At 41.6% G+C, this 13,792-nt stretch overlaps 1 protein-coding gene across 30 annotated transcripts in view; it reads right to left on the bottom strand.

Moving 5' to 3' along the window:
- The window catches only part of DOCK9 (dedicator of cytokinesis 9), a 342,320-nt gene that overhangs the window by 59,667 nt on the left and 268,861 nt on the right, over positions 1–13,792 (bottom strand). For 16 of the 30 annotated variants that reach the window (XM_066380623.1, XM_066380629.1, XM_066380647.1 and 13 more), the window contains 5 exons: positions 11,277–11,410; positions 8,754–8,868; positions 5,448–5,514; positions 3,651–3,698; positions 963–1,099 (listed from right to left, as the gene is read on the bottom strand). In XM_066380623.1, the coding sequence (XP_066236720.1) occupies positions 963–1,099; positions 3,651–3,698; positions 5,448–5,514; positions 8,754–8,868; positions 11,277–11,410 (501 nt within the window). Of the gene's footprint in view, positions 1–343; positions 388–962; positions 1,100–3,650; positions 3,699–5,447; positions 5,515–8,753; positions 8,869–11,276; positions 11,411–13,792 lie in introns of all 30 variants that reach the window. The other 14 variants (XM_066380651.1, XM_066380636.1, XM_066380644.1 and 11 more) reach the window with 2 other exon arrangements.

The raw sequence follows: 13,792 nt of genomic DNA, 5'->3' as shown, positions 1-13,792 counted from the left end.
TTCGAGAAAAGATGAAACAATTAGAGAACACACCACTAACAGAAATGATAGTTATAAATGATCGCATTAGTTTTCAAAGTGCTGCATGGTTGATATCTTTAGGTTTTCTGCTTTGAGAAACCCTTAAGAAGATGAAAGAAATACTTACATTTTAGGAATAGCATATGATGCTATATCCCCTTAGGTGATGGAAAATGTCAATTAAAAATAAGCGCCCACATTTTGGCAGAAACTCTACTGTGAAGTTAGAAAGCCCCAAAGTTAGGAAGGCAAGATGAACAAAAGATCTTGATTTGCAAGTGAAGCAGCCTGGCAAAGCAGACTCAACCTGATTAAATCTTACCATTGTCTACAGAAATTCCAAGCACACTTGATATCTTTCTCACACTGAAAACACAGAAAAAGTCACTTTGTTATTGGCTTTTCCACACCCTCACAAATTGATTCATGGGCTTTATGTTTTCACAGCAGTTTAACATACATTCTAAGCCGGAATGTCAGAATGTGGACGCTGATCAATTACATGCATGAGGTCAGGACGAAAGAAGTCTGTCCCAGATGTTCTCAGAAGTTACAGGGGGAAATCAATGATAAATTGGCTACAGGCAACGAATCCAAATATTAAATTAAAAATATCAGAGAATGTTAGGCTTTCAAACCTGCCATGTTTTGTTTTAAAATACTAAGCAGAGAGATTGGGGCAAAGGGTCAAACACTTTTCGGTCCGGCGTCGTAGTTGACCAGGATCCACATTATGTCATTCTCCTCCAAGGAAGGGAACCGCGCCATGAGCTCTTCTTCATCCTACTTGCTTTCAGCTGGAAGAAAAGTCAAGTTGGTGATGTGCTGTGGTGTGTGCTGTGGTGTGTGGTGTGGTGTGGTCTGGTGTGGCCTCGGGCTCTCCCCTCTGAGATGTCACACGAGATGGCTGGCTGTTAGGGATGGTATGTCACAGGACTTACTGTGGTTAAAAGTGAGAGAGTTATCCAGGCTGCCCAGCTGCTGCAATCTGGCATGCATCATTCCTGTTCTGTTATGGGAAACAGGCAATGTCTGAGACTTTCGATCATGAACTATGGGTCCCAACCCTTCCTGGTTCCTGCAACACGAGTGAAATGGGATAGAAGCAATAGTTAGACCTGTTTGTTACATTGCAGAGAGACGGGGAGCGTTAGTGAGGCGAGGACATGGCAGAAAGGAGACAGGCCGTGCGCGGACTAAGCACAGCGAGTGCCTGTGAGCCAGAGACACACGGACAGCAGCTCACAGCAAAGCACCACAGTGGCAGGGAAGCAAAAACCAAGCCAAAGCAGAGAACCTTTCAGTTTTTCAAAGTACTTTAGAGATGCTATTAAAAAAAAAATTGAACATCAATCCAGTGTGGTATTAAAGTTAGCATTCTGACAACTGCCAAATCTTTTTGAATTATCAGGTATGTCAATGAAGAGCAAAAAAAAAAAATATTTTTTTAAATTAAAATAGCGCATTGGAAGAAACAGAGAACAAACATGCAATGGGATGGATTATATGAAGCGGTTTTAACACCTTCGTTCTTACCCAGGCAGGAAGGAGAAGAGCCACACACTTTGTTAAACTTGTCAGCAGTCAAGTAAAGAAAATAGAAAAGTGATCTGGGTTAGCAATCAAACAGCTAACTTCCTATTGTGTACCATCACCAGAGCAGATGAAACATGAGACCCGTGCTGGAATGACATCTGTCCCCCGTCCCTCAGCCAACCGCCTCCCTCACTGTGTTATTGTGTGGAGTAGAATAGGGCATGCATGGACATCATCGGGCAACATGCTGCTGGGTGATTTCCAAGTGACACAATGAGAAGGCGCAGTGTTCAGACAACTGGACCACTACACATGGCAAACACTGACGACGCTCAGATTATCATTCAGGACCTTTTTCACATGCAGCAGAGACCACGGCAATTTTCTGTAAAGCATGGCAGGTCTTTCCTTAGTGCACATAACAGGGAACAACACCCTCTGCGGCCGCTTCCCTAGGCTCATCTAGTTTCGTGATGGTCCAAGGATGCATACTTTATACGCAAATATATACAAGGTGCTTATGAAGTTGGAAGCTTTTCTTTAAAAAATTAAATATAGATCCATTGAAAAATGAGTTCACGGTTGGACAAAACCTAATTTTAAAATGTTTTGTTGGGACAGAAAACGTCAGCTCCCCACATTCACCATGTTCAGCTCTGAGGCATTTTATTCCATTTTGCACATTTCCCAAATGCCATCTCATGGCGTAGGTGACAGTTAATGCAAGAAGGGTGCAAAGTGTGCCCAGTTCATTGACCTTCTGGTACAAATACACTGTCGGCCCATTTTCACAGGACAGAGTCAAAGGGAATCTATGTACATGGCTACCTTGTGTATACTTGCATTTGGTATGCAAAATCTCAAATGTAAATTACTGCTTTAATAAAAAGAATTGGATTAGAGAACTTTAAGTGCCACCACATTTCAATTAAACATTGAAAATATTAATAGGAAGAAAGCATAAAATATTATCTCTAAAATTGCTCTTTTTAAAAAGAAAGCATATAATTTTATTTAGCATAATTTGTTATTCTGAACATTTCTCAAATAGCCCAAGAAAAGAACAGTATTAACATAAAAAGGAAAATCTTCACACTCAGTCTATTAAAAATCTCTTTCCTGTTTCGTTGCTATACAACAAAATTATAGATGAGAAAAAAAAATCTCATTTACAACTAAATTTTAAAGTTTTTCTTAAAACAAATGTTTACTTATAATTAAACTTTAAAAACAATAGCATTAGAAAAACACAATAGTTAGACCACGACCCCATAAATACATTATCACAGGATACACCACATGGGAAAAACAAATACAGACACACTGAACAGCTACGGGGCGGAGTAAGGACTTGGGAACGACAAAGGGTGCTCTGGGGAAACCCCTCCCCCGAGGGGGCTCCTGGGGTGCCCGTCAGCAGTGAGTATCTAGCGCTCCTCAAACTCAGTGCAGAACCAGGAGTGTGTGCTGTGGGACAAGGCAGAGTGGATTTATGGTACTCCACACAGAGTTATGGTCGGATAAAAATGGAGGGCATGGACGGTTTACTGAGAAGGCGAGGAGAAAAGGCTCAATCTTAGAGGTATTTGTGCAAGTCCAAACAAATTTGAGATGGGCTGAAAACATTCTTTCAGTAAGGAAGAAAGTGGATAGATGAGAAATTAGTATCTGTGTAGCTGGCAGACGGAATGGCAAAAAAAAAAAAAAATGACCTTTGAACGTAAAACAGGGGAAGAGAAATAACTGGAGAAGGAGAAAAGAGCCAGAAAACACATCGAGAGGAACCGAGAGAAGAGAAAGACAAGGCAGAAGGAACAGGAGACGAGGGAGCATTTGGAAGCAAGGGCAGAAGTATAGCAACAGCCACAAAGGAAGATCTTTCCAAGAGATACGCCTGAGACAAAACGAGACAGAAGGAATGTAGGTGGAAGATGCTAACAGATTGCACGGTAGCAATCCAAAGACCTGCCAACTGTCTTCACGGCTGTGTATGAGACTTCCAACCGCCAATCATCACACGACAATTCCCACACATGCAGATCCAAGTAATGCAGAAAATGACACGACACTTTAAACGAAAATCCCCACAGTACCTGGCTATATATCGCTTCCCCATGTACTGGAACTGGTGCAAGCAGACTCTGCAGACAGAATGAAAGATCATTAGGGAAACATGAAGATACAATTATTTTCAATGCATTGTTTTATTTAAACCCATAAACAATAACACATTCAATAAATTCTTACTGGCCCCTTACTTCTGGTGTTCAGAAACTCTCTGAAAGGCCCATCTTAACCAAGAGAAAGTTACTAACTGCAAAGGAGGTGCCGCATTTTGCGGCTGCCCGTCAGTACTGTGGTGGGCAGTGAAAGCCACACGGAAGACAGGCCCATAGGCTTGTCCCCTAGGACTGTCCTTCCACTCAGGGTTTAGACACTGAATCTGGGCAGTCTGCCGTAGAAACCAAAACAGAAAAACCTTTATGCACCGCTGCACTGTTCTGAGTTGTTTATTCATCCTCATTCAAGTCTATGTAAGGAGCTCTGTCTTTTGGCTTAAGTAAATGGACTGGTCCCTTAAAGACATCCAGTATGCAGTTTTTTGTTTTGTTTTATATATCCACAATATTGACTTTTAAAAAATAATGCCCAGTAAGTCCTAATGCTGAATCTCATCTCACCATGTTACAACTCTCACCTTTAACTCAGCAGAGAGAACAGCTAAGAGACTATGAACCAAGACCACAATTCCAAAATGTACGAATCTCAGAACACCATGGCTTTCCACTGTGTTTGTACAAATACATCTGGCAGCAAATCATTACCCCATTAACAGATAAAAAGCTACTTATAGTTATTTATCTAACAGTTGTGAACAATCATAGTTCACTACAGAAATAATTTTTTTTATTGCAGAAACAATAATGTGTTTGACTATTGGGTGTTGCCTAAGACCCTGTTGGGGGGTCTTAAGGAGTTTATTCCATATATAAATTTTCCACAAATTCAAAAAATTCTGAATTTGGAAAATCATCTGGCCCCAGCAGTTTTGGGTAATGGATTGTGGGTTTGTGTTTCTAAAAGCAATGAGCTTAAAAGAATCAGAAACTTAAACTGAAGAGATAAAATGAGATAATATAGATAATATGTAAGATTTTACTTATATTTATAAATTACAGCAATATTTCTATCTCAGTTTCTGTATCTACTTGACTTGAGTTAGATTCAACTTAGAAATGCAGCATTCACCCAATTCAGTCAATACATTTTCTGCTATTTTATTAATTGGCTTGTATACATAAGTAGTTACCTCTCATAACAAGCACATATCTAATAATTTAAGGTTAGTCACTGACCACTGAGTATTTTTTTTTCTTTTTTTCTGAAGCTGGAAACGGGGAGGCAGTCAGACAGACTCCCGCATGCACCCAACCGGGATCCACTCAGCACGCCCACCAGGGGGCGATGCTCTGCCCATTTGGGGCGTCGCTCTGTCATGACCAGAGCCACTCTAGCTGGGCAGAGGCCAAGGAGCCATCCCCAGCGCCCGGGCCATCTTTTGCTCCAATGGAGCCTCGGCTGTGGGAGGGGAAGAGAGAGACAGAGAGGAAGGAGAGGGGGAGAGGTGGAGAGGCAGATGGGCGCCTCTCCTGTGTGCCCTGGCCGGGAATCGAACCCGGGACTTCCGCACGCCAGGCCGACGCTCTACCACTGAGCCAACTGGCCAGGGCCACCACTGAGTCTTAAGTTGGTGCTGGGGTCAGGTCCAGGAGGAAGAATAGGTGTGGATGAGAGTATACTGCATTCCTGGTTCAACTACAAAGAATTCTTCACACCTCTTGACTAGCCAAGAAAAATTAAGAGATAATTAGCAAAACAAAACTACTCACTCAGATACTGTAAAAAAATCCATAAGTTCAGATGTTGAAGCCTTGTTCCAATATGTAAACAAAGCATCTAGAAAGCAAACATTTATCTGGTCAGAAGCATGATGCATACTCTCTATACATGAGATGGGATGGGACCTAAGCATGTAGGTCTCTGAATCCTCACCCCTTTTTTGTTAATCAAAGGATAAACACAGTGACTAAGTTATACTAGATAACATACATATATAATGGGCTTATGTGATTTAAAGAAGATACATTGGAACACCTGAACTGTAATTTCTTCAGACATTATCTAGTGCTATATAGTACATATTTAATTTATACACAATGTGCTCTGAAATGGACTAGAATGTTCAAAGACTACAAGTGGGCATAAAGTTTAAAGTTCTCTCTTTACCTACTACAGAATTCTTTGCCAGTAGGGAATCCGTTGAAAATTTTTGCATGTGCATAAGTACTTCCTTCCTCTCTCTCTCACATGCACACACACAAATGGAAGCATATATACTACATGCACATTTTTGCCTTTTGAGTTTTAACTCAATAATACAGCTTAGATCTATCTCAATTTTTTCCAAGTGCATAATACTCCACTCCATGATGCACTACAATGGAGTCAGACAGTCCCTTACTGATAGACATTTACTTGTTTTCCCTGTAACTGTATGCTACCATGAATTATGCTTTGATGAATGTCCTTTTACATGGGTCTTTGCACACCTAACTACATCTATAGGACAAATTCTTAGAAGTGAAATAGCAGTGTGTCAAATGGTATGTGCATTTACAATTGTCACAGATATTGCCAAATAGCCAACAGCCCTCCAGACAAGCAGTGTATGAGAACGCCTGTTAATACAAGGATACACTGTACTCTCGATGAAGAACTCACATTTGCTCTTGGTCAAGAGGACCTGGCATATTTGTAGTAACGCAAGTCCTACAAATTTATTTATAGGAAGTATGTTCTGTGGATGACCCTTAACCATTTCGCACACTGCAAAGACTGTTATCATGTGATAGTTAAACATGTTTGCATTCTTACAGTATTTCACATTGAGGATGAGAAACAGGAAAAAGATTTCCCTCTGGGAAATAGCCATTGATTTGGGGGACCTGAGATTGAGTGAGAAGGTGGCTGCAGAGATGCTGATGGTTCAGGAAGACACACAGCCAGTTTTTTATCTACACTGCCAAGAACGGTGACAGACAGAGGAAACCAGGGGACATATACAGAGAACCTGTTATGTGCGGGCACTGTGCACGGTGGTCTCAGGATGTCTCACAGCATACCGTCAAACTCGCACCATAATAGGAGGCAGAGAGTTCCAAGTTACAGAGCAATTAATGAAGGCTCAGGAAGTTAAGTAATTCTCCAAATTATCAGCCTAAAGAATCATGGTGGAATGGGGATTTAGATCAAGTACACTTGATTTTAAAAGCCACAATTAGCCTATTAGACCAGTAACAAGGGTGGGTCAGGGAGCTTCCTTTTTTTTCTTCCATTTTTGAGGGTAGAGATTAGAGAGGGACAGACTCTGGTTACTTGAGGGTGGTCATCCTGGGGTGATAAGAAGACAGGGAGCCAAATGACTATTGCCAGGCCTCCCCGGGTCAACTGCAGACATCTGTGGCCACCCCAGAACACACCAGATAGATCTGGCCAGCCAGCGGCCACCTGAGAGGCACCATGGCTGCCTTTCCTTGTTCTGAGTTCAGGCTATTGGTTGAGAAGGGGGGAAGACAGAGCTGACCTCCACAAAGAAGGGAGGAGGCACAGAAGGCTCAGAGAGTGAGGGCCCAGCGTGTAGAAGGTGCTCATTAAACGTGCGATAAAAACAGCCAGTCACACAATTGATTTTGATTGTGTGTCTGGTAAACTGTACTGAAGTCCGTTTCTCCCCCCACCCCATCCCATACACAGAAATCCATTCTAGGTAGATAAATTCTAATTATAAAGGAAAGAAATAACTTCAGGTAATTAAAAAAAATATTATAAAACTCTTGAAGAGGTTGTCGTCGTCTTAAATATGTGTATGGGCCTTCCAAAAGGGTAACTTTCATTTGGATGAAAAATTTCTGGTATTTGTTTTTTAAAAGCAGTTCTGTTCTAGTTATAGATCATATTTATTATATGAAACTTAAAATATTAAAAAAAAACCTTTCAACAAAGGAAAAAACAGGATCATAATGCTAGCTAAAAGTCACTACTGTAATAAAAAGTTGAGAACTTTGGACTTAAAATGGAAAGGAATTCATCATCACCCAAACATCAGAATAAGTGTCTAGTACTTTGCAGTTCATCATCATTCAAAAAAAAAAAATCTTGTTGCTTCTTTTTAAAAATAGTTATTTAAAAATAACCTAGTCCTGAAGCACTTTTCTGACATCTGAATTATAAGGTCAGGCAGTTCTGCTGCTAAAATTGAAGCTCAATACAAAGGCGATGCTATTTGCAGACAGAAATATTATACTTTCCAGCGGATGTTCAATGCCCACGACTACTGCCATCAGACACAGGCAGCACAAGAATTCTTTAGGTTCTCAAAAAATAACATTTTGTTTTCAAAAGAATGCATCTTACTCCGTTACCTTAATGAAGCTCACAGTACACTTGCTAATTTGTAGCAGGGAAAATAAGACAGGATTTCTGACAAAATAAGAAATGTGACATTGTATCATGGCACAATTTCATGTTACTGGTTAGATTATAAAATAAGAGTTGGAACTGTCCTGCCATGGCTACTTATAAGCTTTATGTGGTACCAATAAAGCACTAATCGTTGTAGTCATTTCTATTTAAAAATGTGGTTGTTAACCCCTTAATCAGAAACTTAATCTACTATGGTACCACTATTTCCATTAGAAAAAAAAAATAACATACTTTGCTTCCAGATAATACCAGGAATGGCCCATACACTGAATGGAAGGGATACTTAGGTCCCCCAATACTATAGTTTCTAATTCAAGAGTAATCAAGTTATGCAAGTAAATTTGTTTAGACAAATGAAATTTTAAAGAAGCTATTTATTATGCCTCCTTTAGTTAAAATAGTAGGTCAGGGTTTAATATAAATTTATGAAATAGTCCCATTTACATTTTAGAACTCATTTTTTAGACTATAATAATTAATATAATACTTTTCCAAATTAAGACTTATTTCTACTCCATTTAAAAAATAACATGTATTAAGATATAAAGAAAATACCTTTAGACCTTATAGCCTTTCAACCAATTGCAATTAAAAAAAAAACAAACCAAATTCTGAAACAAGGAAAGTAAAGCAGGTAATTCATTTTTACCTACCATCTGACATGCTTTTTAAGATGTAGAGGAAACACATCAGCAGGCTCTTAATCTCAGACTGGTCAAGTTTGTCACAGCGAACCACAGAATTTCCCAAAGCGCCACTTTGTTGGTGCTAAAAAAGGAAATACAGGTGGATTTTTCTCCTTCTATAACAGGTAAAACAAAATTAGTTTCCCTTTTCTTGCTTGGAAGAGAAAGACTCTTAGAATTGAAGCCCATCTTTCAAATCGGAAGGTATATATAATTTGTCGACACATGACAGGCACGCCTGCACCACACACACGTGAGGGCTGCTCCCCCGCACCTCTGGCTTGTCCCCCGTGCACTCTCCTAAGGAACAAGCCAGAAGGCACAAACCTTTCAAACTGGAAAACCGTCATTTTAATTACCAGCTTAGTTCTCAAATGCCAAGTAAAACCTCATGCAAAGAAGTATGTGTGCTAGGATCAAACACAGAAATGATGATTCAGAAGACACTGCAGAACCAACCACACCCCAGCCAGCGGCTGAAACAGCAGACAAAGCTCATGGTGCTGCTGAGTACCAGCCACCAACGCCTGGAGCCGGGAGCCGAGTCAGTGTCATTCAGTCACATCACGGGACACCCCTGGGAGAACACGATGGGCAGGCGCCCAACAGGGACGCCTCAGCACAGCACTGCCAAAGAACCTGAACTGATGAGGCCATCCCATCACCAGCTCAGCTCAACACGGCAAACGTCGGAAAGCTCAGGGTGCAGGGTGAGGGCAGTTTTGCCACTAGACAGCCAGTTCACGTGTCCTAAGAGTTCGCTTACAAAAAATATAGAAAATCTCATGGTAAAAATACAAGAGCTTTTAAAACCCTCAAACTTATTTTCCAATTGCTATCAGGGAAATTTTTTGCCAAATACTAAAGTAAAAAGATCAGTAAAAAAGTATTTTTCATTCAAGGTGTTGGTGGGCAATTAAAAAACAAAAATAAGCAGGTTTAATTAATAACATCCATGAATATTTGTAGTGAAGGAAGAAATACAGGCGCAATTAGTGGCAAAACTGTGGTGCAGATGCACCCGTTGGCCCACCCACTTCATCAGAGCCGCTGGGAGAAGTGAGTACTTCCTGCAGCGGGGGGGAAGGCGCAGCATGCAATGCTTCCTCTGGCAAAGGCGGGATCATCAGAAGGGAAAAATCCACAGTGACCCGGTTTTTCCTGGCTGACTGGCGGCTCTCCTCCTCCTCGCCAGCACTGCGTAAGACACAGGCGGAGTGCCTCCTGAGCAGCTTCTCCCTCTACACACGAAGGCATGTCAGGGCCAAGGGAAAAGTTCAACACGTCATGACACACACCCACACTGCGATGCTCGCACCTCTACGGGACTGCAGCTAAGGACAGTCATTGTCGATGCCAGCCGTGGGAAGGCGTGATAAGATGACAAACCTGGAGTCGAGGAAGGACGTTTCCTATGTTTCTGAGAACTAGGAACTACATGCCTAAATGGTTCACCTGTTTATTTGTACAGGTGTTTTCCTATACCCTGAAATAAATTAGGGCAATAGTGACCAAGGTGAGACCAATCTGTCATGGTTCTGGGTTTATTCATACATTCATTCATTCATTCTTTTCCAAGTGAGAGGAGGGGATATAGAGAGACAGACTTCCATATGTGCCCTGACTGGGATCTACCCGGCAACCCCCACTGATGCTCTGCCCATGTGGGGTCATGCTCGCAACCAAGCTATTTTCAGCACCTGAGGCTGAGGCTCCACAGAGCCATCCTCAGTGCCCAGGGCGACTATACTTGAACCAATGAAGCCATGGCTCTGGGAGGAGAAGAGAGAGAGAAAGAAAGAAAAGGGGGAGGGGAAGGGGTGGAGAAGCAGATGGTTGCTTCTCCTGTGTGCCCTGACCAGGAATCGAACCTGGGACATGTACCCACCTGGCCGATGCTCTACCACTGAGCCAACCGGCTAGGGCTGAGTCCAGGTTTAAATCCAAGCTTTATCCATTCACACAAAGTTCCATATAGACTGAGCTTTAGTTATTTCAAGACAAAAGGTTAAAATAAACATGAGGATGGTCTGTTGGGCTGGGATTTGGGGTGCAATGTGAATACAATGACTTCAAGTAAGACCTCATTCCTGGATCACCTATATGATCAATTAAATCTTTTCTGGAGCTGACCTTGGATCCAAAGTCCATTTATGTGGATTGCTATATTATAAATGGAGTCCTCCAGCATACAGACCACAGAGATTCTAAATGAGTGGCATTTTTATTTCCTTCGCTATCCAACCTGCCAGAACCATCCTCTCAAACTGTAAACACTGCCCTGATCTGGACTCTGGAAACTGGGAGCAGGGTGTTTCAGGGGACGGACCCCATCCTAGGTTAATACTCTGATTACCTACCCCAGGTCAAATGTGTGTTGTTTTTTAAAGGTCACACATGAACACTAGAACATGAAGCATGTTTACTTTGGGCTAAATCTATTTGTTATTTAAAAAAAAACACCACTTAAATTATATGAAAAGAAATTACCTTATCCAGGGAATTGCTTTTCTCACTATTCCTTTCTGGAAGGCTGTTCCCTGAATCTGTGCTTATGAGGGATCCTCTCGAGTCCGCATTTCTCACACTGTTGATGTTTGGGGTTGAAGTCGTGTACGGAGAAGCTATGGAGAGTAAGCCACGATCAAAGATTAGGGGAAATAAAACAAAACAAAGAAGCATTGCACTTCAAGAAAAGTTACTTTTATGGCAATTTTTTTCTCTTAGGAATTTAGCTCAAGAGTTACACTGAATTACCTACAGAGTACATAAAAATAAACTTCCATCAGAAACATGCAGATATAGCTACCAACTCACATATAAGAAACCACCTTTGCTAAGACTGAAGGAACACAGCTTCAGAATGGGATGGAACGAAGACTTGAAACAAAATTTTTAAAGATAAAACCACCTACAAGTATCAAATAAAAAAAATTAAACCATGCAACAACCCTGCAGTATTCAAACTGTATGTGCCGAGGTGCCCTAGAAAACTCAGAAGGAGGTCCTGGGATATTTTACATTTTCAAGGAAAACACAACGACACTTCCCATCCCTATTTCAGCACGAGCTCGTGCCACGTTCCTTTCGGTCATGTCTTATCTTTGTGAAGCTGGGTATTTGGTGGTGGTTATGACAGAAAGCAAGTACTGGGCGAAAGTCAATGTGGAACCAAGTGGGGAGGGCTGTGAGCCGCCCGACTCCCACCTGGAGAAGCTGGGCAGCGCCCAGCAGGCACACATGTCCCTTTTGTAAGAGTGGCACTTATTAAAAACAAACAAAAAGGTTTTTCTTTAAATGTGTATATATATTTTTTTCAGATGTCTATGAAGTTGTTAAAAATACAAGTTATTTGGCCCTAAGTACCTAATAAATGAAACTGTTATATGTTTCCGTTGGCCTGGGGACTCCATGAAAAAAATGTCATGACAATAATGAGTGATGTGGACTGAGGATTTGGGGGAAGCTCTGCAACAGTTACAAGCAAAAAGGAAATCTAACTTGGACATAAAATTTGTGACACCCGTGAGAAAACAGCATATGAAGGCAGAAGTCAGCACCCACCACGGCACTGTGGACTTCTTCAATGTAACAGATTGACTTTCTGCTGAGAGAAGATGTACGTAAGTCACATAATTAAAAATGACTCTCGGGTCTGCACATTCTGTGCTGATACAAAACGCATGCCTTCAAATGAAAGGCCTGTCCAGTCATGCAGGTGCACAAGGAGGCTTTTGGCACTGTGCTCTAGCGAGCAGTAGGCATGGCCTCCTAGACCCAGGTTGGAAATATCTTTACCTCGCACCTCACAATAGGCTGGCCATTTTTAGGTGTCAGCATGCGAATTGGCTACCACGGACTAAGACACTTCTAAATTAATCCCTCCCCCTACCTATCACTCAGGTTTATCTACCACCATCCCTAGAACCAATTCAGTGTATTAAAACCAAGAAAAGAAAAGACAGAAGAATTTGAAAATGTAAGTGAAGAATGAAACATGTAAATCAGTGTTTTTCAACTGCTGGTCCTTCAGAGATTTTGTGCAGGTCCACGAAAAGAGTTAACCACCCTGATGTTGTATGCATGAAGATTATAGAGCCAGTGATCTTAGTTGAATTTGCTTGTGCTCAGGGGGATTTCTGCATTAGTGGTCTCTGAAATAATTCTCTTATTTTCACAAGTCCCCAACTGTCAAAAGGTTGAAAACCACTGAACTACTGGCCACAGGCTACATTCCCCAGAACTGAAACTATGTGACTGTCACAGGAACAGGTGATAACCCTATGAAAACACTATGAGCCTCTTTCTAAACTCAGAGGAAAGAAACATACATTATGACCAAAATAATTACAGTCCTCCTAATATACTTCAACTTCATATTTAATGTAGAACACAGAGCTCAGAAGAAAGAGGTCGTCAGTAAAATCAGATCCTAAATTATCAGAATTTTAGGCCTGATTCCAGAATTACCACCCAAATCTAAGGCAAATGGAAATGCAATAAGTCAAAATTAACAAACTTAGTAGAATTAAGTTTCTCTCTCTCTATTGTGTGTGTTTATATTTAACATCCTGGCCCAGTGCATAACGTTTAATAATCCAAACAACACGTAAGTAAAATAAAAAAGCATAGTCCACCTCTCTCCCTTTTATACAGACATCCCAATGCACTACGCCGAGTAGGCGGTAAAAAAGGAATCCTGAGCTTGAGAATGTGTACCTTTTATTTTTATTTTTATTTTTTTTGGTATTTTTCTGAAGCTGGAAACGGGGAGAGACAGTCAGACAGACTCCCGCATGCGCCCGACCAGGATCCACCCGGCACGCCCACCAGGGGCGAAGCTCTGCCCACCAGGGGGCGATGCTCTGCCCCTCCTGGGCGTCGCTCTGCCGCGACCAGAGCCACTCTAGCGCCTGGGGCAGAGGCCAAGGAGCCATCCCCAGCGCCCGGGCCATCTTTGCTCCAATGGAGCCCTGGCTGCGGGAGGGGAAGAGAGAGACAGAGAG

The sequence above is a fragment of the Saccopteryx leptura genome, chromosome 4 (assembly GCF_036850995.1).
Source record: "Saccopteryx leptura isolate mSacLep1 chromosome 4, mSacLep1_pri_phased_curated, whole genome shotgun sequence".
NCBI classification, from domain to species: domain Eukaryota; kingdom Metazoa; phylum Chordata; class Mammalia; order Chiroptera; family Emballonuridae; genus Saccopteryx; species Saccopteryx leptura.
The sequence above is the reverse complement of the archived record's forward strand: the minus strand, read 5'-3'. Positions and strand labels throughout refer to the sequence as shown.